We start from the raw sequence: 24,063 nt of genomic DNA, 5'->3' as shown, positions 1-24,063 counted from the left end.
CCTCTATTTATTTTTACTTCTTGATTACTGAATCATTGCTGATCCAGTTCTTCCACAGTGGGCTCAAAACACAAATTTCACCTGAAGTTTAATTCACGTATATCAACATGGTGGCATGTTCATCTAAGGCAAACAATTATATAACAGTAAGAAATGCTATTTAGCACAAGTGAAATATTAACTTAGTTCTGTCAACCCAGTCAAGGTTGAAATCCTCTAGTTGATTCCGGGCAGTCAATAACACCCACTGTTTGGTCAACTTAATATCCTTTTTTTTTCTGATACTTGCCTATATTTCTAGTTTGTTCTGTTAACGTCTCTCTCTCTCTTTTTAACTTCTTCCTTACAATTTTTGTCTTCCTTTCTTCCATCCTTCCTCTTTCTTGTACTTCCTGGATTGTTGTACTTCTTCTAGAGGCATGTTATTTCCTTTCTCTTTTCTGAAAATATCTTTAAAAAATATTCTGTTCATTAATTCAACTAATGTTTATTGAGCAATTACCACATAGTAGGTCCCTTTCTAGCTGCTGGAACACATTCTGGCAGTAAACGAAATAGATAAATAACAATAAGCAAAACAGGTAAGTAAACTATGATATAGAAGGTGTTAATTGCTATGGATAAAAATTCCAGAGGATCAGGAATTTGGGGGATGTGTTACAATTTTAGAGATTGATAAGGGAAATGAGAGCTCACTTGAGCAGAGAGTTGAAGGAAGTAAGGAAGCAAACCATGTAAGTATCTGCTGGGAGAGTGTTGAAGGTGTTTTATGCAAAAGGAACAGCATGTGCAAAGTCCCAAGGCAGGAGGGTACTTCTCCTGGTGGAGGATAACAAGGAGGCCAGTGAGGCTGAAGCACCATGGAGGAGGAAGAGACTAGATGTTATCAGAAGGCGGGGAGTGTCACCAACTAGTTACCCCAGGAAACTCAAGGGTGGGTTTGGATATTTTAACTGTTGTTCCAGATTGTTCTTTTTCCTTTTGTTATGTTAAGGAGATGCAATCACCAACCTCCCTGAACCAGACCAAGCCTAACCAAAGAGCTACACCTATGACCTCTGCCTTACTTTTAACGCTAAGATCTCTCTAGGAGGAACTTAGGCCTTATTGCCATCACCTGCAGTGTGTGTGGAAGCATGTTTTCCAGCTGAGCCTGCGCAAGCCAATACCCACTTCTCCCTTTTGAATATTCATTCCCTGTCCAAAATAAATGTCCCTGCTTTCCTTTGTTCGGGGACGCCATGACTCTGGAAATGATTCCGCGTGGCCTCCTATTTGCCGCATATATACTTTACTTTACTCTGTGAGACAGCTGCCCCTGGTGGAGAGTGTGATTTAACTCACCAGGAGAGAACTCACTTCGGTTCCATAACAGGAGGAGGAGGAAGCCAGACAGTGTAGCGACTTTTCCATTGGAAGAACTTTGGCTCTCACTGAGTGAAACGGAAATCCTTTACAGGGTTTTGAGCAAAGTGAAATGTTGACTGATATTTTTAAAGAATCTAGAAAGTTGGGAGGCGAGAGAAAAAAAGAAACCAATCAGGATATTGCAATATTCCAGGCAATAAATCTGAATATCATGGGGAATGATTTCCGGAAGAATCAGAGTAGTTACGTTTGTTTTACAATTGAAGACAGAAAACTAAGGGACAAGATCAGGATGCATGACCATAACACTTTACTATCCCCTGCTTCTCAGGCAAAAATTGGGAGATTTTGCTGGGATAGTGAAAAGAATTGCTAATTATTTTGAACTGCCTAACGCCTGGCACATAGTAGGCACACAGCAATACTTGTGAAATGAATGAATGGGTACGGCTGAATTACAATAGCAGGTCCCTTGCTTGGGTATGACTCATTTCTTCTGCATCCTCTGGTGGTAGTTTTTGTGTTTTTAAATTTCATTTAGCAAATAACATCAAATGCTCCACATTATTAATACACTCCTACTCTTCAAATGGAAATGCAGAGGGTATGTATTTACACATTTTAAGTGGCCCCACAGCAAGGTGTCCGTCGTCCTCTATCACAGCGTTATGAACTGTCTTCAGTTCCGTTCGTGGCTACTTCTCTCTCTCCGTGGTCTGGGCTCCTTCAGGGTCGGGATCAGCTCCCCAGCACAGGGCTTGGCAACGCTGCTTCCTGAAGGAAAGTACACAGACAAGGGAGAGGGCCGGGGAACGAACCACGCGAGTTACCAACGCCAGCCAAAGACCCTTGTCTACGTCCTGAAAACTATATTCATTTCCCTTAGAAAAAAACAATTCTCCCCCTACTGCTGCAGAATTTCGCTGCTTCTTGACTTCTGACTGTATCTGAAACCCTGGAGGGGCTGGAGCAGCGTACTCTCACCCCAGGAAGGTGCCCGGTAACGGACCTGGCATCACCAGGAGAGGATCACTAAGGACTGGGAATGGAGTTTTCAGGGTCTGAGACGTGCAGGCTAGTGACAGACAGCTCCAGTTCCCGGGGGGCGGGGCACTGATCAACCCACTGCAGCCACAGGACGCAGGTCTTCGCCTTCTCCTCAGAGGGAGTCTCTGCGTCGCTAGCTCCCTTCGCGGCCCCTCACCTGCTGCCCTCAGGTCTGGGCCCTGCGTGTATCTCCCCGTCAGGGTGAGCCTGTCCCCTCTCCCTCCCCTTCAGGGTGAGCCTGTGCCCCCTCCCTCCCCTTCAGGGTGAGCCTGTCCCCTCTCCCTCCCCTTCAGGGTGAGCCTGTCCCCTCTCCCTCCCCTTCAGGGTGAGCCTGTGCCCCCTCCCTCCCCTTCAGGGTGAGCCTGTGCCCCCTCCCTCCCCTTCAGGGTGAGCCTGTCCCCTCTCCCTCCCCTTCAGGGTGAGCCTGTGCCCCCTCCCTCCCCTTCAGGGTGAGCCTGTCCTCTCTCCCTCCCCTTCAGGGTGAGCCTGTGCCCCCTCCCTCCCCTTCAGGGTGAGCCTGTCCCCTCTCCCTCCCCTTCAGGGTGAGCCTGTGCCCCCTCCCTCCCCTTCAGGGTGAGCCTGTGCCCCCTCCCTCCCCTTCAGGGTGAGCCTGTGCCCCCTCCCTCCCCTTCAGGGTGAGCCTGTCCCCTCTCCCTCCCCTTCAGGGTGAGCCTGTCCCCTCTCCCTCCCCTTCAGGGTGTGAGCCTGTCCCCTGCCCCCTCCCCCTCAGGTGAGCCTGTCCCCTGCCCCCTCCCTCCCAGGATGAGCCTGTCCCCTCCCACTCGCCCTCAGGGTGAACCTGTCCCCATTCCCCATCCCTTCAGGGCTGCCCCTGCCCGAATCTCCCCCTCAGGGTGAGCCTGTCCCCGTGCCCCTGTCCCCGTGCCCCCTCCCCCTCAGGGTGAGCCTGTCCCCGTGCCCGTTTCCCCTCAGGGTGAGCCTGTCCCCTCCCCCCTCGCCCTCAGGGGGTGAGCCTGTCCCTCTCGTCCCTCCCCCTCAGGGTGAGCCTGTCCCCGTGCCCCTGTCCCCTCAGGGTGAGTCTTTGTCCCTCACTCCTTCTCTCAGCCCCATCACCTCCCGGCGTCCCTCTCCCCTCACCCAGCACTTCCGCCCGCGCCCCCTCCCCGCAGGCGGGACTTCCGCCCGCGCCCCCTCCCCTCGCCGCTGCGTCCTCTCCCCCGCCCGCGCCGAGCCTGGGCGCCTGTCCCGCGCTCCCCCGCCCCGGCCGCTGGTTGCAGCGGCGCAGAGGCGGCGGCCTCGTCCGGAGGGTCCGGGGCGCGCCGCTCCTCGTCCTGCTCCCGCTCCTGCCGCTGTCCTTCCTCCCGCTCCTCCTCCTCCTCCTCCTCGCCGTTGCCCAGCTCGGCGAGAGCCGCGAGCGGCAAGATGGCGGCGCCCAGGCCGCCGCCCGCCCGGCTGTCCGGCGTCATGGTGCCCGCGCCCATCCAGGACCTGGAGGCCCTCCGCGCGCTCACGGCGCTCTTCAAAGAGCAGCGGAATCGGTAACGCCCGCGGCGCGCGCTCGGGGGCGACCGGCGGGCGGGCGGGCGAGGGCGCCGCCTCCTCCCGGGAGGGCTCGGGGTGGAGGCCTCTGCGGTCGGCCGAGGGGCCTCCCCGCGGGTCCTGGGCCCGCGTCCTCCTGCGGCGGCCTGGGGCCGGGACAGGCGTGGGGTCGAGGCCGTTGGCCGCCGGGTACCCCTTCTGTGCACTGAGCAGGCGCGAGGGCGGCCTGTACGTGCATGGGCTGTGGGAGGCCGTGGCGGGGACAGACCGCCGAGGCCCCGGAGCCCCGGCGCAGCTGGTCCAGCGCGGAGACACGTGCCGGAGGAGCAGGGTGCAGGGCGCCTGAGGACCAGCCGCCGAGCGGCGGGGCTGGGCTGGGCCGACCCCACCCCCCGCCGGCCTGTCCGCCGGGCTGGGCCGGGCCGGGCCGGGCAGTCCGGTCCCCGGGGCCGCGCCTCGTGTTGGGTGCAAGAGCCCCGGGCCAGAGGGGCCGCCCTGCTCCGCGCCCTGCCCTCGACCGGCAGGGCGGCCGGGCGAGACGGTGCCCACCAGCCGACAGAGCTGGCTTTGGTTCCTGGTCCTACGAGCTGTGCCTTATTGGGCACTTCCTCCAAGCCTTACATTTCTTGCCTGAAACGGGAACGTAGTACACAACTTCATTGTTGGATTGTACAGAGGAACAAATAAAATAAAGCGTGTGAGAATATAAACTGTGACTCTCTCAGTCAGTGCTTGTTTGATTTCATTCTAGTTTTCTCTGGGCCTCGTCTTCTCAGCTATTTCATGGGAATAGTGTTGGAACAGTACCTCCTTGGTGGGATTGTTAGAAGGGTTAAATGACACAATGCACGTTAAATACTTAGGACATACTTGACACATAGTGCTAAATAAATGGTAGCTGACATTGTCATCATTTAATACATTTCTTGATGGTCCCCCCCGTGCCACGTTTTGTGCTAGGTGATGAAGTTGAAAAATGAAAAGTCCTTTCCTGGGAGGTCCTGTTCTGGGGAACCGGCAGCTAATTCTACAATCATGGGGTATGTACAAAGAGGAGAGGGTGCATTGAAGAAAGGGACAGCTAGATTTGGTCCGGCTCATCCCTAGAGGTCCTCTTGTCTTTAAACCAGACACCTTGGTCTAAGCTCTTGTACAGGGCACTGCTCCCTGGGCTTTTTGGGAGATATGTTGGTTGAATGAATGCTGCAGTGTATCTGTAACATGATGGACCCTCCATTTAGTCGATAATCAGTCATCAATCGTTTGTTGAGCAGTTACTCTGGAGCACGTTCTTTGCTAGGGGCTGAATGTGTAAAGGTGAATGTGACGTCATCCCTTTTTTCAAGCATGTTAGGGAAATTGCTGTGTAAACAAATTGTCATGGAGGTGTAGACAAGAAGAGGTGGTGGCACAGGGAGAGCTTGCGGATCTGGTGGATCGATTGGTGGGCCAGGAAAGGCTTCAGGTTACTTTGGCTGCATGGCTTACAGATGAGAGACCTAATTAGAACAGTGGATGCAAAGGGACCGTATGCTGACTTTGCAGGGTCCCTGAGAGGATTAAATGAAATAATATGGGTGAGGTGTCTGGTACAGAGGAGACATTCAAACATGAGATCACTTTTTAGAAGCTGTAGGATAAAATCCAGGACCCTGAGCCAGTTTACAAGGCCTTTCTTGACTCAGTCTGTTGTGAGGGGAGTTAATGGGGAACCATTAGAAGGTTTTTTCAAGGGAATGACATGATAAGATCTGCCTATTGGAAAGATCTCTCTGGCTGACATTGTAGGGGATAAATTAGAGAAGGTGAAGCTAGAGGCAGGGGACTTTTTAAGAAGCTGATACAGGGCTGGCCTGGTGGTCTAGTGGTTAAGTTCACACACTCTGCTTCAGCAGCCCAAATTCCCAGGTTCGGATCCCGTGTGCTGACCTAGCGCTGCTTGTCAGGCCACACTGTGGCGGCATCCCACATAAAATAGAGGAAGATTGGCATAGATGTGAGCTCAGCAACAGTCTTCCTCAAGCAAAAAGAAGAAGATTGGCAACAGATGTTAGCTCAGGGCCAATCTTCCCCACACACACAAAAAAGAAACTGATACAGAAGCCCAAGTGAAAGAGAAAAGTACCAGAATTAGGACATTGTTTATGGAGGTGGATAGGATAAACGTTGAAAAATATTTACAAGGTTGAATGGACAGGACTGCATGGATTGGATTGTTGGGGAAGAGTGAGGAAATGGAGATGTTTCTCATATTTGGCTTTTTCTGCAGCAGTGTCTTTGTTCCAGGCAGAGTTTGGAGACCAGAAAAGGAGACCTGAGGTTCAGATCTTGGGATGGGGAGGCGGATAGTCGTGTGGTGGTGCAGAGAGCTCTTCATGAGGGTTTGTAAGGACAGGCTTCTGGTTCTGTTCCTGCCACTGCATTGTTTTTTCATTTGGACACATCACTAGTTGCCCCTCAGAGGGGTGTCATAGAGTTTGGACCAGAATCCATATGCTCTGAAAGGATCCCTCCAATGTAGGTGGACCCAGAGGGAAGATGGACCAAGGTGCCAGGAGCTGAATGGAACATAAAGTGGAGCAAAATGAGGCCTCAGAGTAGCAAATAGAAAACCCCAGAAAAAGCAAAAGCAGACTGAGGAAAGCACGAAAGTAATTGATGGGACAAAAAGAATCTTACCTGAAATAATATATTTTGTGATCCTTACCAGATTTTGATGCTGCAAAACAAACTTTTGTTTGTGGTGGCTGGAGTAATAGAAGTGTCATGTAGTGGAAAGAACTGTGACTTGGAAACCAGGTAGACCTGGACAAGTTCTTGGCTTATCTCTCTGGACTTATTTCTCATCTTGAAAATTGGGATGATATTGCCCACTTTGCAGGATTATTGTGAGGATCTCTAATAACATGTATTAGAGATACACAGTGTTTTATGCATAGTAGATGCCATTTATTTAGCACCTGCTATTAAAAAGTAACTGGGCTGTAAGTGGCTGAGAACCCAATTGTGTTTAATCTCCTGCCTTATAGAAGGCAATTGAAGCTATTTCACAAAGGTGATAATTTATTTTAAGTTTGGGATTGCCAGGGAAAGGGGTCCCAGGATCTCATTACACTTTTTAGCAACCCTCAAGTATGAGAAAATTCTCATATCCCATTACAGTGAATTTAGATATGGTGACGAAGTCTTTGATACTCTGTCTTTCAAGAGGAGGAGGTTAATCCTCTCCCCTCGAGTGTGGGCTGAACTTAGTGACTTGCTTTTCAACAACAGAATATGGTGGAAGTGATGGTATGTGACTTCTGAGACTAGGTCCTAAAAGGCATTGCAGCTTCCTCTTTGTTCTCTCTCTTGGATCACTCACTCTGACAAAGCCAGCTTCCATGTCATGAGGATGCTCAAGCATCCGTGGAGAGAGATCTCTGTGTGAGAAATTGAGGCCTCCTGCTGATAGCCATGGGATGAGCAATCTTGGAAGTGGGTCCTCAGTCCCAGGCAAGCCTTCAGCCATGCGTGCAACCTCCTGAGAGACCCTGAGCCAGAACTACCTCACTCAGCCACTCTCAGATTCTTGACCCTCAGATCTGTGTGAGACCATAGATGTTATTGTTTTAAACTGCTTAGTTTTGGAGTAATTTTTTTTACAGCACTAGATCATTAATATACCAATCTAAATTCTTCATGCTCTGGATTAAATCCGTATGCTATAACCCACTTCTTGAATAGTGTCTTAATCACTAAAATCCATAAAAAATTATTGTCATAAAATATCAGTATTAGGATACTGCTCAGCTATTCTCTGTAAAGGGTAATTGTTTTTCTTACCTATTTTAAATTTGTTTTATACCTTTTGTTTAGTGTACATATTTGCATTTTTAGCATTTATTTAACCAGTGATTTTTCTTGCTGTGCTGTGGGTCTTTGCAAGTCATGTTAAATTCTTTCTGGAATAAAGTAAGATATAAATACATTAAAAATGCTATTTTTGGCCTTTTCCTGGAGGTTTTAGTTTCCAGTCCTTTAGTTACCATCACCGTGTGTCTCTACATGGTCTGTCTTTGTGATGTATCCAGAGTCCCCTGTTAAAGTGTAGAGCCAGTGAGATTCATTGTCATACTGTATGCCTCCACTGTCCATTAAGTAGCTACTCGCTACATATATTTAAGTAAATTAGAAATAAATAAGATTAACAGTTCTGCTCCTTACTTGCAGCAGCCACATTTTAAGTACTCAATAGCTACATGTGGCTAATGGCTACCTTATTGACATAACAGACATGGGCTGTTTCCATCATTGCAGAAAGTTCTGCTGGGTAGTACTGCTCTATAATTTCTTTTCTTTCTATAGGGAAGATTATGTTCTGGTACTTGAATATTCATGAAATATTGTATAACACTTGGATACTACTTTCTGTAATTCTTCTCATACTTAAACTGATACCTCATTGCTCTTCCATTTGATAAGCTTCTTGAATAAAGTGAACATATCACATTCATTCTGTTGGTAGCATCCAGCATGGAGTCTGATAATTGTAGGTGCTTAAGAAATTCTTGTGGAATTTCTGCTATTTGTATAGCTTATTATTCATTGTGCATCCTTTGTCTTTTTCTTATATCCTTATGTAGACCTTTTTTTTAGCTTCTGTCAATATGGCTTATTTTTCTTGTTTAATCTGTGTTTAGTCAAAATTGTTTTTCTGTTTACTTCCGTCAAGGTTTCGTACATTCTATTTAGTAGTGCAGATATTTCCCTCCATACTTCTGAACTTTTTACCTTATAAATTCTATTTTCCTTTTTTAAAGAAAGCACTTATTACATTCTAACATACTGTGTAATTACTTATAGTACTTATACTGGTTCCTTATTTATTCTCTGTCTCCTTCCAGAATGTAAGGGCCATGAGGCAGAGATGTTTGGCTTTTTTGTAATTATCCTGTTTGGATAATAATTCTTGAATTTGATGTCTTTCTTCAGTTTGGGAAATTGTGAGCCACTATTCAAATATTGCTTCTCTTCCATCCTTTCCTTTCCTTCTGAGACTCTTCTTATACGTGTGTTAAACCTTTCACTATATTTTATGTATCTCATAGACTCCTTTCTGTATTTTCTTTTCTTTCTGAGCTTCTGTTTGCAAATTTTCTACTAATCTGCTTTCTAATTCTTTAATCCTCTTTTCTGCTCTATCTAATCTGCTGTCATCTATTGTGTTCTTAGTTTCAGGAATTGTATTTTTGAGTTGTTGTAGAATTAGTTTGATTTTTTCCAAGTAGATTACTCTGTTGAAATTCATTTTGTCATTTACCTTCATGATGATATTAATTATAGTTATTGTAAAGAATATGCCTGATAAGTTTCTATTGTCAGTTTTTGTCTTCTTGTGTTTAGTTATTTGGTCCTATCTTTTTTATTGAATGCTCAATGTTGTGAAGGAAAAACGGAGGCCATTTTCAGATATCTTCCCTTTGTAAAATATTTGCAAACTCAAAAGCAAAATCAATTCAAAAACTGTTTGTTTCAACAAATGGTTGTGGAACAACTTGATATCTAATTGGAGTAAAATAAAACTTGACCCAGACCTTGCACCATTCACAAAAAAATATTTCAACATGAATCATAGACCTAAAAGTAAAACCTAAAACTATAAAATCTTGAGAAGAAAACATGGGAGAATATCTTTTTTGACCTTGAGTGTAGGCAAACATTTCTTATCCAAGACATAGATAAAACTAACCATGCAAGAAAAAATTGACTTTATCAAAAGTAAAAACTTATGCTCATCAAAAGACACCATTAAGAAAATGAAAAGGCAAACCATAGACTGAGAGAAAGTATTTGCAATACATGTATCTGACAAAGGACTTGTTTCAGAATATGAAAAGTGCTTCTACAACTCAATAAGAAAAAGAAACTCAGTTTAAAAATTGGGACGAAAACTTTTATCCGTTACAAAGGAAGACGTATAAATGCAAACACATGATAAAGTACTCACCATCATTAGTCATTAATGAAATGCAAATTAAAACAACAATGAGATACCACTTAATACTTTTTAGGGTGGCTATTACCAGAAAAATGGAAAATAAGTGTTGGTGAGGATGTGGAGAAATTGGAACCCTTGTGCATTGCTGGTGGGCATGTGAGATGGTGCACCTACTGTAGAAAACAGTTTGGTGGTTCCTCAAAAAGCTAAACACAGACTATGACCCAGTAATTCCACTCCTGGTGTATGCCCAAAAGAACTGAAAGCAGGGAATCAAAAAGGTACTTGGATGCCAGTGTTCATGGTAGCCTTATTCACAATAACCAAAAGATGGAAGCAGCCCAAGTGTCCATCAGCAGGTGAATGGATAAACAAAATGTGCTGTGTACACACAGTAGGATATTATTTAGCCATAAAATGGAATGAGGTACTGACACATGCTGCAACGTGGCTGAACCTTGAAAACATGCCAAGTGAAAGAAGCTAGATGTAAAGGGACAAATATTATTTGATTCCACTTATATGAAGTTCTTAGAATAGGCAAGTTCATAGAGATAGAAAATAGATTTGGGAGAGGCGGAGGGAGGACTTGTTGCTTAATGGTTCCAGAGTTTTTATTTGGGGTTTTAATAAAAAGTTTTGGAATTAGCGATGATGGTTGCACAACATTGTGAATACAATTAAATCCACTGAATTCTACTTTTTTTTTTTTTTAAAGATTTTATTTTTTTCCTTTTTCTCCCCAAAGCCCCCCGGTTGAATTCTACTTTTAAAAATGGTCAAAATGGCAAGTTTTATATTCAGTATATATTTTACCACAGTTAAAAAAATTAACACAGTCATAGACTGCATAACGATGTTTCAGTCAACGATGGACTGCATATACGATGGTGGTCCCATAAGATTAGTACCATATAGCCTAGGTGTGTAGTAGGTTATACCATTGAGGTTTGTGTAAGTTCACTCTGTGCTCACACAGCAAAGAAATCCCGATCGTTAAGCAACACATGACTGTAATGTAATAGACCAGAACCCACGGAATTATGCACTTTAAATGGGTGAATTGTAGCTACGTTAATTATATCTCGAAGCTGTTATGAACAAACAAAACCATAATGAGATACCTCTGCATACCTATTGGAATGGCTAAAATTAAAATGACAGCACCAGAATTTGGCAAGAATGTGGAGCAGCTGGAATTCTCATACATTGCTGGTGGGAGGGTAAATGGTACAACTGCTTTGGGAAACATTTTGACAATTTTTTGTAAAGTTAAACCTACACCTGCCTATGACCCTAGGTATTTACCCAAGAGAAACGAGCATATATCCACAAAAGACTCGTAAAAGAAAGCTCATAGCAGCTTTCTTGATGATAGACAAATATTAGAAATAACTCAGATGTCCAGTGGAAGAATAGCTAAAACCATTGGTAATTAAAATGAATGAAACACCAGTATTTACAGCAACATGGATGAGTCTCTAAAGCACACTGAGTGAAAGAAGTCAGTCACAAGAGTAGGTATCGTATGATTTTATTTTTGTCAAGTTCTACAATTGGCAAAGCCAATCAGTGTTTGTCAAAAGGGGTTGGAGATTGCCTGGAAAGGAGCGTGAGGGAATTTTCTGGAGTAAAGGAAGTGTGCTGTATCTAGATGGGGATATTGATTGCCTCTTTGCATGCATTTGTCATAACTCATTAACATTTATGATGTGTATTTCAGTATGTAAATTATATCTCAGTTTTCTGCATGTAAATTATTACCCTTCTGCTTGCCACCTCCCAGAAGAACTTATTTGAGCTCAATCTCAGCCAGCATGGTTGAAGGACTTGGAGGAAGTATCACTGGCCTTTTTTGCTTGCTATTTGAGAGTTATCACTAGTAAAACAATGTTTTTGAGTTGTAAAATTTGCTGTTAAGAAGAGAGAATTGAGCATTGTGTTCTCTAGTGTCCTCAATATCTTGGGAGCTAATTGGGTTTTCACAATTTTCGTCTATGCCGGACAGTGCTATTTCCACAGCCTGAGATGAGCTGAGGTGGTTGATATGTGAATGAATGCAATGCCTGAGAGCAAATCTAGAAAAAATGGAGGTAGTCTTGGAAGGATGAGGGAAGCAAATAGAAGATGTGGCACTGGGAATTTCAGCTCATTGGCCACTGAAGGTGGCAGTTTAAGGGTGCTTTTGGGATCTTGCATTGCAGGGATAGCCGTTAGTATCTTATCACCTGACTGGTTTGGGACCTGTGATCTCCTTACATGGAGGGGGAATTTACCCCAGCTTTTTGTGACCTCTGAATAATACAGGGCTCCTTGTGAGTCTGTTTTGCAGAATGGTTGAAAGAGTTTTGTTTTTTAAAAAACAATTTGTGTTTTGGGGGGGCTTTTTTCCCTCTCCCCTCTTCTGCCTTGAAATGCACTGGTGTGAAATACTGATGCCTTTTTGGACTCGGGCAGTGGGTTGCAGAGGAAAAAGGCTTTTGTGAAGCATAAGTCTAGTTTCAAGTCCAAGTATGTATTGCAACTTACTAGCTGTATGAATTGGCAAATATTTTAACTTCTCTGAGCATCAGTTTTCACATTGGTAAAATGGGTGTTATAATAATGCCTGCATTGTAGGGTTGATATAGGTATTAGGGTGTGCTGTATGTAGAGGCTGGAATGGTGCCTGGTACATAGTTGGTGCCCAGAAAACCCCAATATTATCATTGCAGGCTATAGTCATAGGAGTGAAAAGAAATGAAATGTGTGGTAATTCTTGAGAATTTTGAATATTTTAAAATAGTGCTTGTAAAGTCTTTAATTTCACCTGCATTCCATGATCAGTTTCTTGTTTTAATAGGCTTTTGGAACTGTCTCTGAAACTTTAGAATAAGAAACATATAATAACTTAGTGGAAGAAAAATGGTTTTTCAGATCCAAAAGATGTGGGCAGTAATTTCTTGCCAAAATTTTAATTCCTTGGTAGAAAGGTATTTTAGCAATATTAAATAATCTTAAAAAGCTATAAGAATTTCCAATAAAAAAGTGAATACTTGAAAATAATGTTATGACTGAAGCTGAGAAATTTAAATTTTTCATGGAATGACTGCTTTGGGAACTGACATTTAAAAAAGCTATACGTGTATACTCAAAAAAGGAAATTGAAGCTTTTGTTAGCTTCCATCCTAGTGTTTTTGGTAGTTTGTTTGCTTATTTTTAAACTCTTGACAAATCAAAACCAATAAAATATATAATAAATGTTAACGCCTTTATGGAGGATGATATAACATAATTTAACAAGTATCCATGTATTTCACTTGAGAAATGAACAAATGTTAAACTTTTTTCTTGTTCTGTCAAATTCCAAAACGTTACTGGTACTGTTAACGTCCTCTGTATTAGAACAAATTACCCCACAAGTTAACGTCTTGAAATGACAAACATTGATTGATTGGTTTATGAGCAAGATTGGCTCTGAGCTAACATCTGTTGCCAATCTTCCTCTTTTTGCTTGAGGGAGATTGTCCTTGAGCTAATATCTGTGCCAGTCTTCCTCTATTTTGTGTGTGGGATGCCACCACAGCATGGCTTGATGAGCCAAGTATAGGTCCATGCCCAGGATCCAAACCCATGAACCCCAGGCCACTGAAGTGGAGTGTGGAACTTAACCACTATGCCACTGGGCCAGCCCTCACAAACATTTATTTTTTTTCACACAGTTTATGAGGGTCAGGAATCTGGAAGTTGCTTAGCTGAGGGGATCTGGCTTAGTGTCTTTCACAAGGTTGCAGTCTGTAGTCTTCTGAAGGGCTGACTGGGGCTAAAGGACCAGATTCCAAGCTCATGGATTCCAACCAAGGTCAGGCATGTGGCTTTGGGCAGGAAGCTTTACTTCTCACTACTTGGACCCCTCCTGAGGGCTGCTCATGACATGGCAGCTGGTTTGTTGCAAAGCTAGTGATCCAGGAGAGTGTGCTCAAGATGGAAGCAGGAGTGTTTTTATAATCCCGGAAATGATGTACCCTTACTACTGCATGTTCTAATACTATTGCGTATTCTAATGGTCATGGGAGGGGTGACCACAGGAGGGGTCACACATAAGGGTGTGTGAATCCCAGGAGGTGGGGATCATGGGGGGGTGCTCTGTTTCACTTTCCAATTCCATTCCTCCCTCCTTACTTGATAAATGGTATGCCGTATTGTTTTGCTGCATGCTCTACAGTTTGCACTTTTTATTTACATTATGTTTTTGAGTGCTGCCGGTTTTCATACATAGAGAGCTAGATCATTAACTTCAATTGTTGTATACCATCATAAGAATACATCATAGTTTATCTACCTTTTTTCTTTCTGATGGATATTTGGATTGTCTTGAATTTTTGGTAATTCAAACAGCACTGCAGAGACCATCTTTCTAAACATATCTCCTCATATACTTGAGACTTTTTTTCCCCAAGAGCAGAATCTGAGGTAAGGACTCGGGTGAAGTAATTTACAAGGTGACCCTCAGTAATCAGGAGTGTGGGAGAGGAAAGCTGGACATGGAAGGAGAGACAAGCAGTGTCAGGATGCCTTATTGAGCTGGTAACTGTCGTGGGCAACTGAGGCTCAGTCCCACTGGGTGTCCCTGAGGAATGCACCTCTGAATTATCGGAATGGATGGCTGGGTAATTTATTAACTTGTTTCCCATTGGTTCAGAATTGCTCCTGGGGTCATTAACTAGGTTGAGAGTGTGGGGTGAGGGCCACCATGAGCATTTGTTACAGTCTGCTCTTTTCCTTAGACCCCCCTCTTGCCTGATAGTGTCTGGTCTATCACTGATTCTTCAAGGTTGTAGCTGGTTAGAGACTAAAAGAAAAGACCTAGACAGGTGTGTTAGTGCAACAAGCTACAGCCCCGTCTGCTGCCGCTCGTCCGGAGGCTGTAATTGGTGATTATCACGTGCCTTCTGCACCCTCCGTTCTAGATTTCCCTTACTATCTGCCAGCCCTTTAGCTAGGCTCTGATGCTACGGGGTCTGAGCCCTTGGTTGCCTTTCTCTTGTCAGTCTGTGGTTGCTGCAGTTGCCGGATTATAGTTTTCCCTAGACATGGAAGTACCAAGAGAAGTCCCATCGAATCCCCAAGTTCCAGATCTGTTCCTCCCTGCCCCCGTCTTGTAGTAGCAGCCCTGGCCCTTCTTGATAGCCAGGGTCAGTTACTTCTGCCAGTGTAGTGACTACTTTCTTTACCTGCAAGTCCGCTGGCTTGAGGATCCCAAAGTGCACATTCTGTAGATCGAGTTGAAGGCATACTAGATCCGTTTCTGTCCAGCCTGACGGAGGTGTTCTTCGTCTCAGACCCAGGACCTGGCCCAGCACGGTGTGGAGTTGCGGGTTGGGAAGCACAGGCTCTGCAGGTGGGTCACTAGGAGTGGCAGGAAAGGGGCTGGTTTTTCTTAGGGTTAATTTTTCTCTTTGAACCTTTAGTTTACTGGCTCACCTTGAGTGAGAGATTTATTATACCGCAGTCCCCCCTTATCTGCAGGGGATACATTCCAAGACCCCCTAGTGGATGCCTGCAACCACGGATAGTACCGAACCCTATATATACTGTGTTTTTTACTAGACATACATACCTGTGATAAAGTTTAATTTATAAATTAAGCACAGCAAGAGATTACCAACAACAATAATAAAATAAAACAATATAACAATGTACTGTCATAAAAGTTATTGCAGATTTTAGCAACCTCAGCATTTTTCGTACTAAGTTGAGAATTGTCACCTTTTCATTAAAGGAAGCACTTTGCAGCTTCTGTTTGGCATATCCGAATGGCCAGCATCACTACTCTTGTGCTTTGGGGGACCATTATTAAGTAAAATAAAGGTTACTTGAACACAAGCACTGTGATACCGTGATAGTCGGTCTGGTCACTGAGGCGGCTACTAAGTGACTCCCAGCCCGGTAGCGTATACAGCGTGGATTCACTGGACACAGGGATGATTCGCCTCCTGGGCAGGACGGAGCGGGGCAGCATGAGATTTCATCACACTACTCAGAATGGCACGTAATTTAAAACTTTAGAATTGTTTATTTCTGGAATTTTCCGTTTAATATTTTCAGACTGTGGTTGACCAAGTGTAGCTAAAACTGTGGAAAGCAAAACTGCGGATAAGGCGGAACCACTGTATCTCTGGGCTCACTCCTCCCTGTTTAGTGGTTTTACATTTTCCTCTACCTGTTTCCCCAGTGACCCTAGCCTAAAATCAGATCTTCTATTGGTGAGTTATGTCATAGTGATTTTGTGGGCATTGTGTGTCCGGTCACTAACCTGGCCAGTGTCTTGGACCAGGTCGTATTTCTGAAGCTGTCTTGGCTTCCTCCTGATGTTGGAGGCGCACAGCTTTACGTGTAACTTACGCACAGGGCTGCCTTGAGTGCAGCTCTTTTCCTCCACCTTCAGACGCATGGGGGACCTGGCCGGCGCTGAGTTTCACATAGTGGCTCTGATTGCCACAAGGTGTAGGGGGCTTTCAGTTCTAATCATCCTGCCAGCGTTGAATTGCTGATGGCCACTGCCCATTCTGAACGTGTTCCACTCTTTGGTTTTAGACATGATTATAGCTGAGCCTTTCCATTCAGTTTTTGGTGCATGGAGATATTTACTTTGTTTTAAAGTTGATCTGTATATTTATAATTTAAAAAAATAATCGTATGATTACATTGTTTGAAAGGAAGAGGAGATGTTTAAGGTGTGAACTCCTTCCTCACTGCACTTTTCATTTCCTAATGAAGTACCCTTTTACACGTCTTTCTCCCAACTTGATTGCGACTTTGGTGAGGGCCAGGACTGTCATCTTTATTGTGTTTCCCAGCACAACTCCTGGTCTATTTTGGGTGCTCAGTACATGTTGAATTGAATAGAGCAATGAGGAGCCAATGGCTGTAAGGAGAAAATCACTTCTTAGTGTCGGACAGCCAGTCGATAATGATTGCTCTAATTATTTAAAAGTTGTTAATTTGGTTTACTTACTTTCATTTATTTAATCACTTCACATATGCTGTGTACTGTGCTCTGCGTTGAGTGCTGCAACTGTAGTTGATACAGCATAAGTAACTATATCTCACTTCTAACCATGAAAGTGAAAATAGCTCAAATCCTGTAATATTAAATTTATAAATATAAATGTCTTAGGCCTCCATTCCTTTGCTCATATATACATTCCTAATTTTCTGTCAAGGTTTAGTTACCATTTCACTTCCTACTGAAAACCTTTTTTGGCTTTCTAGATGCCTCTGCCCTGTATATATATTCTCTGGCACTCTGTGCTTACCTCTTTCAAAGAACTTCATGAAGAGTATTAGAGTCACTTAATCACCTGCTGGTCCCACTAGAATGAGAGCAGCCTGAGGGCAGGATTCTTATTTACCTCTGTATTCTCAGTACCTACTTTAAGACATAGTACACTATGAGCACTTGATAGTACTTTCATTATTTCCTTGAATATTTAATATTTCTTGAGTCATTAGTTATAAAGTGAGAGCATAGAGGAAAAACTGTAGTAAAGAAGGTACAGAAAAATGATCGAATATGACAGATGACTGATTTCAAGAGGTACGAAATGTCTTGGTATTACTCATTGTTTGTATAAATGTATTGACTAACTTTCATAAAGAATGGGAATAAATTTAGTACGTTATAGGTCAACATACTACAGAACTCAAAAATAAGCCTATTCATCTGTGTGTATACATACATTCACATAGGTTTTCCCCAGACATTACTGAGCCTCTGGCCTGAAAGAGTCTTTGATGCATGAAAAACAAAAAAACAAAAAATGAAACAAAACAAAAAACACAAAAACCCACACGAGTTGTCACTTTGGCTAAGGATGCCATGTGGCGTCTTGACTCAACCATGATTCAGATCAACTCTGTTGAGAGAGAACATCAATTAAGTTACACTATAAAAAGCACTTTTTAGAGTGTGATGACAATTTCCTTTATTTTTACCTGTGCCATGAGCTGGACTACCACATGGAACTATTTAGTAAGGTGTTCTGACTCAACTTCAAAATACAGATGTGGTCAGTGTGAGCTACCCCTCACATTCAATTATCTTAAATGGACAAAGTAGACAGGAAAATGTTTGAGCCAGCAAATCAAAATAAATAAGGTTAGAATTCTGACCAACAGTACCCTCAGAGGAGAGTTTCTTAGTTCTCTTTCATTCTTCTAGTCTTTTGTAGTGGTCCTTGGATCCAAGGGCGTGGTCACTGGACTGTGGGCAAGGACACTTACTCAAAGGCAAAGGAACCCTGGGACTGACTCTAGGCTGAGTCAACCTCTCTGATGGCCGCAAGCCTAGAAAGTCATGTTAGAGTTAAGATGATTTGTAAACAAGCCATACTCATTGTAGCCATTCGGGAGTTGATATATATAGTGCTTAGAAAAGTGCATGGCACAATTTAAGTGTTAGTGACTATCATCATCCTTGAGAATATTATAAAACTTTATCAGAAGACATTAAAGAAAACTTAAATGGTAATATGTACTATTATGTGATAGGAAACATTAGTAGCGTAAAGACATCGGTTCTCCCCACATTGACCTGTGGTTTCAATACCATTCAAAATAAAATCTCAACAGGATTTTTGCTGGAAATTCACAAGCTGATTTTCTGATTTATATGGGAGGCTCCTAGGTTTTCTGTTACTCCTTGACTCCCTTAAGTCTTTATATGAATTTTTTTCTGACTCCTCAGCTCTTAAAACCTTTCCCATGTGCTGTCAGCAAAATTACCTATGTCCTCAACTTCTCTGAACATTCCTTTCATCTTCTTGATTTAAGTGAAATATGGCTAACTTCTGAGGACATGCCTTTCCCAGGTGGTCTTCAGAGTGGGAAGCTTTTTCTCCTACATCTGGTATACTGCTTGGTTTGAAGATGTGTAAGTATTCTCCTTGATTGTCATTGCTGCTTCCAGACCTTTTTCCTCCGCAAACTCTCCGACTTTTCATCTCGCGCCGTTGGAGTATGCCACATATATCATCTCCTTTGCTGTTAGAAGAGATCTGTGGCTCACTCCACCTACCTCATTCCTTGAAGAATTTAGCTCTAGTTTGCTGTTAAGTCTGCATTATTCTTGTCTTAAATCAGTGTTTGTGTAGGTTATCCTTTCATTATTCTGGGCTTTTATTTCCTTGACTTTCTCTCCTTCAGTGAGCTTGACCTCCACCCCATGTAACCACACACTGCCGTGTGCTACCTCGGCCTTATCATTAACTGTAGCTGCATTCCTCCACTATCTTAACTTCAGGAGTCCCACTCTGTGGCCCATTTCATCCTCTCTCTCTCGGCCTCCTACTCCAACAAGACTTCAGTCCCACCAGGACCTACAGTCTGTTGCTCTGCAACTTCCTACCTACTGTCCCTTTTGTTCCTCATGTCCACGTTTCCCTTCTTAATCCAGTTTAGACCTATGGATCAGTAATAAAAGCATTCTTCTGTATCCGTCCTCAATTCCTGTGCCTCGTCTTTTAACTTGTTATACTTTCCTGGTAAAACTCCAGCTCTAGTTAAATCTAGCTTGCTGTTTCCTTTGCTCCTGCTCCCAGTTAACTGATCAAGGCTGGAGAGAAGCTGAAACCATGATGATGGGTCTGCCTTTAAACTGGTGATCACTGACCTCGGTTAGGCGTTTAGTGCTACCTGGCCGTCCTGCTCTATTTCCCTAGTTCATTTAATCTCCTGCTTTCCTGGTCAGCTGTTTTATGCCTTTTGCTCTCCTTGTCTTCAGTGCCTCTCCTTCATCCTCATCTTCCTATTTTACCGAGAAAATAGGAGCAACCAGAAGATAATTTCCAGGAACTCCCATCACCCTTTCTACCTACCTACCCACCTCTGTACCCACCCGCAGTTTCTCCACTGTGGGCCTGTATGAGAAGGCCCGTAATCTCCCTTCTCTTCTGCTACTGTGAATGAACTGTCTTGCTCTGAATGCCAGCCCCCCTCAGGTTTGCACTAAATTCTGCTCCCTTTTGCATTCATTGCCTCAGGAATTCTCTTTCCTCCCTTCCTTTTCTTAAATCATCAGTTTTACTTTTTCTGTTGTATTATTTCATCAGTTTATAGATCTGCTGTAATTTTTCCCACCCTAAGAAAAATCTCTCCCGTTTCCCCAAGCTGTGATCCCATTTTTCTGCTCTTCTCCGAAGTTTTTTTATATTCACTTACTGCATTTTCTCTTTTCTGTTGAACCCATTCCACTGGCTAAATCCAGTGGTCTTCATCTTAAATCCTTATATTACTCGACATAGCAGCTGCACTTGACGTAGTTCATCACTTCTTTCTCCTTGAGACGCTTTCTTCACTTGGCTTCCAGAGCACCACCCGCTTCTGATTCTCTTCTTACCTTATTGGCTATTCTTTCTCCCATCCCAGAGCTCAGTCCTGAGACCTCTCATCTCTCTCTGTATGCTTACTCCTGTGGTGACCTCATTCAGTCTTGTGGCTTTAGTACTTTCCATTTGCTGGTGACTCTAACATTTTCCTTTAGCTGGACCTTTCTCCTGAATTCCACGCTTGTCCATTCATCTGCCTACTCCACATTTCCACTTGTATTTCTAACAGGCACCTCAAATTTAACAAATCTGAAACTAAACTCCTGATTCTCCCATCCTTCACATATCTTCATGGCAGTCTTCTCTGTTTCGGTAAACAGCAAATACATCTGTGCATTTATTGCTTAGGCCAAAGTTTGGAGTCATCCTTGACTCCCGTTTCTGAAATACCCTTGAAAGCGATTTATCATCAAATCTTGTTCGCACTACCATCAGAATTTATCCAGAATCTGATCTCTGCTTACCATGTTTTTCCAAAAAGAGCTGCTGCCACTTTTTTCCAAAAATAGTTTCCTAACTGGTTCCTGGAGTCTTCTCTTTCCCCCCCTTCGATCAGTTCTTTACAGAGTAGCCGGAGGGATCCTTCAAAAATGAAAGTCAGATGATGTCGCTCCTCCATGGCATCACATCAGGCTAAAGCTAATATCCTTTCATGGCCTTCGGAGCCTGTGCGGTTGGCTCCATCTTACCTCTGACTCACGGTACACTTTCATTCCCTCATTGGGCTTCTGCCGAGCCAGACCCCCCACTTTTCCTGTGACATCTCAGATATGCCTTTGCCTTCCATCCTTGCTCTTCTCCCAGGAACGTGCATAGTTCGCTTCCTCACCTTCTTTAGTTCTATGCTCAAATACCACTTCTTAAATAAGCTTTTTCTTTTTTCTGCTTTTTCTCCCCAAACCCCTCCAGTACATAGTTGTGTATTTTAGTTGTGGGTCCTTCTAGTTGTGGCATATGGGACGCCTCCTCAATGTGGCCTGATGAGCGGCGCCATGTCTGTGCCCAGGATCTGAACCAGCAAAACCCTGGGCCGCTGAAGAGGAGCACGCAAACTTAAGCCCTCGGCCACATGGCCGGCCCCCTAAATAAGGTTTTTAACAAGGTCTGACATACAAATCTTTCTCTACCTAAGAATATATACATTCTCTATATATTTTCTTCCAGAATGTTATAGTTTTGCCTGACATACATTCCTAAATCCATCTGGAGGTACTTTTTCAGTAGGGTTATAAGTAAGGGTCCAGTTCGATTTTTTTCCCCTGTGGGTGACAGTTGTTACGGCACCTCACAGAACAGTCCAGCCTTTCCCTACAGATCTTTAGTGCTAGCACTGACATTTATCAGGTTTCTCTAGGTACACAATGCTGTTCCTGGACACTCTATCCAGTGGTTTATTTGTCCACCTCTGTATAATTTCACCTTCTGTTAGCTTCTTTCACTTGGCATAGTGCATTTGCGATTCTCTCTGTTCTGATGAAAGATGTATTTTTACTGTGGTGAGGACAATGGGAAAGGGGGAAGCATGTGATTTTTGGGGGGAGATGGGGAGGATATGTTTGGAACTCTTTAAAGCAGGGGTCACTAAGCTATGGTCTGTGGACCAATTGTGACCCACCACTTAGTGTTGTTTTTTTTTTCCCAATGACCTTTGAGTTAAGAATGGTTTTTACTTTTTTTTTTCTCGCTGAGGAAATTTCCCCCTGAGCTAACATCTGTGCTAATCTTCCTCCTCTTTGTATGTGGATCACCACTACAACATGGCTGCTGACAGTAGTGTAGGTTCACACCCTGGAACTGAACCCAGGCCACCAAAGCAGAGTACGCTGAACTTAACCACTAGGCCACGAGGCTGGCCCTGTCTTTTTGTTTTTTGTTTCTTTTTTTGGTGAGGAAGATTGTCGCTGAGCTAATGTCTGTGCCAGTCTTCCTCTATTTTGTGTAGGGGATGCTGCCACAGCATGGCTTGATGAGCAGTGTGTATGTCCGCACCTGGGATCCGAACCTGTGAACCCCGGGCCGCCAAAGAAGAGTGTGCGAACTCAACCACTATGCCACTGGGCCGGCCCCCCCGGCCCCAGTTTTTATATTTTTAAATGGTTGGGTAAAAACAAAAAAGTAAAATCTTGTGACTCATCAAAATTATATAAACTTCAAATTTCAGTCCACGAAAATAGTTTTGTTAGAACACAGCCACGTTCACTCATTTGGATATTGCTTATGCACTACAACGGCAGAGATGAGAAGTGTGACAGAGCTGTCAGGCCCTCAAAGCCTAACATATTTACTCTGCCTCTTTACAGAAAAAGTTTGCCAGCCGTGCAAAATGGATTGGTCTGGACTGTCGGGACTACTTGAGAGTCCTGGATGTGACAGAAGAGGGGAAGAGAGTGTAAAAAGGGGAGTTTTGAGGTCTGCAAAGATGAACTTCAAAATTTTGCCCTAGGCTGTCTCTGGCAGGAGATAGAAATGTCTTTATTTTCTATTTTTGTTCCATCCAGCCCAGTAAAATCCGTAAGCAGTTTATAGTTTTAAATAACAACTGCTGATTGTTATTTTAATCTCTGAACTTGTGTGTATTTTAATAGTTTTTCTTAGTGACAGTGGTTAAACTATTCTAAACCACATATGCCAGTTTTTAATTAAATCTAAGGTATTAGAATAAATCTTAGCAAGTATGAAAGTCTTGGTTGTGGCATTACAATGACTAGCATTTAGTTTCCTTTTCAGTAGGAGGTTCCATCTGATGAGTTAACTGTAAAATGTGTGAACATATAGTATATTAGACCTATCTAGCCTGTTACAGATAATCACAAGTAGTTTTCTTTAACTTTACTCAAACAGGACTTGCCAAGATTAAACCTACATATCTGTTCAAACTTGAAGGAAATGAAATTCTACCTTTTGTGTAATTCAGAGGCTTATTTTTCATTCTGTAATGTAACATTTCATTTAAAAGTTGTCCTTAGGGTATACATTCCTATCTAATAGGAATGTCTAACGGTTGAATTTTAATTGTCCTCCTAAGTACTTTCTGCCTTCTGTGAATGAAGTAGCTAAGCTTTTTAAAGTCTTTGTGAGTATTTTGTGTTAGTTTGGTCAAAGAAGAAATGACAGCAGTTTTTATTATTAATAACATTTGCAATATAGGAATGATTGAGTGATCTTTGCTAGCTATTTCACTGTCATTAATCATTGTACATATTTAGCTGTGTTGTCTTGATAGTGAACGCAGAATTTGCGGACAGAGTACATTAGGACTACTTTGGATCTCTAATGCCAAATAGCTTTCTTTCAAGGTTATAGAGAAGGAAAAGAAGTATAGGAGAGAGTTAAATGCTTTCATAGTATTTACTGTTAGTGAATAAAAGCTATAGCTATTTTTGTATGGCTCTAGAGGAAAGGGTGTTTTCCTCCCGGCTTTTACAGAGGGGTCCAGACGTCTAAGAAGCAGTCTCTGCTCCCAAGGAGTTTAAAGTACGGGTAATTGGGTTACAGCTCCTCTTCCCTTCCTCTCCCTTTAAGCTGATCCGTTCTGTCATTCAGTGGGGAAGGGGAAATTAGAAGTTTGTTAAACATCAGTCATAAGATATTTACATCTTAAAATACGGCCATTTTTCAAGTTTTTGAGTTCCAGATATGTAGATTTCTCATTGAGAATGGAAGAGTTGAGCTGGTGTCTCAGTATTTCCCTTTTTCCAGTTACTGCTGCACATGGCACTGATCCACTGCTCACACATCACGCCTGGTGCCTGGCTGAGACGCAAGCTCAGCAGGTGTTTGGATCACATAGTCTGTGAATTT

At 43.4% G+C, this 24,063-nt stretch overlaps 1 protein-coding gene and 1 long non-coding RNA gene across 4 annotated transcripts in view; one reads left to right on the top strand and one right to left on the bottom strand.

The window, feature by feature from the left end:
• Positions 1 to 1,277: 1,277 nt before the first annotated feature.
• LOC106845971 (uncharacterized) lies at positions 1,278 to 3,510 on the bottom strand. 2 transcript variants are annotated; one of them, XR_011502529.1, is made up of 4 exons: positions 3,469 to 3,510; positions 2,378 to 2,594; positions 1,985 to 2,142; positions 1,278 to 1,502 (listed from the first exon to the last, which is right to left on the bottom strand). It is a non-coding gene; the product is annotated as an uncharacterized lncRNA (long non-coding RNA). The 2 variants fall into 2 exon arrangements; XR_011502528.1 differs by lacking the exon at positions 3,469 to 3,510 and having other exon boundaries at positions 2,378 to 2,712.
• The window catches only part of ATXN10 (ataxin 10), a 190,076-nt gene continuing 169,208 nt past the window's right edge, over positions 3,196 to 24,063 (top strand). For both annotated transcript variants that reach the window (XR_011502527.1, XM_044777897.2), the window contains exon 1: positions 3,196 to 3,914. Coding sequence is in view for 1 of the 2 variants with exons in the window: in XM_044777897.2 (XP_044633832.2) it covers positions 3,799 to 3,914 (116 nt within the window). In the remaining variant the exon portion in view is untranslated. The remainder of the gene's footprint in view (positions 3,915 to 24,063) is intronic.

Source organism: Equus asinus, chromosome 4 (assembly GCF_041296235.1).
Source record: "Equus asinus isolate D_3611 breed Donkey chromosome 4, EquAss-T2T_v2, whole genome shotgun sequence".
Classification (NCBI taxonomy): Eukaryota; Metazoa; Chordata; class Mammalia; order Perissodactyla; family Equidae; genus Equus; species Equus asinus.
This window is presented reverse-complemented; position numbering and strand designations above follow the sequence as displayed.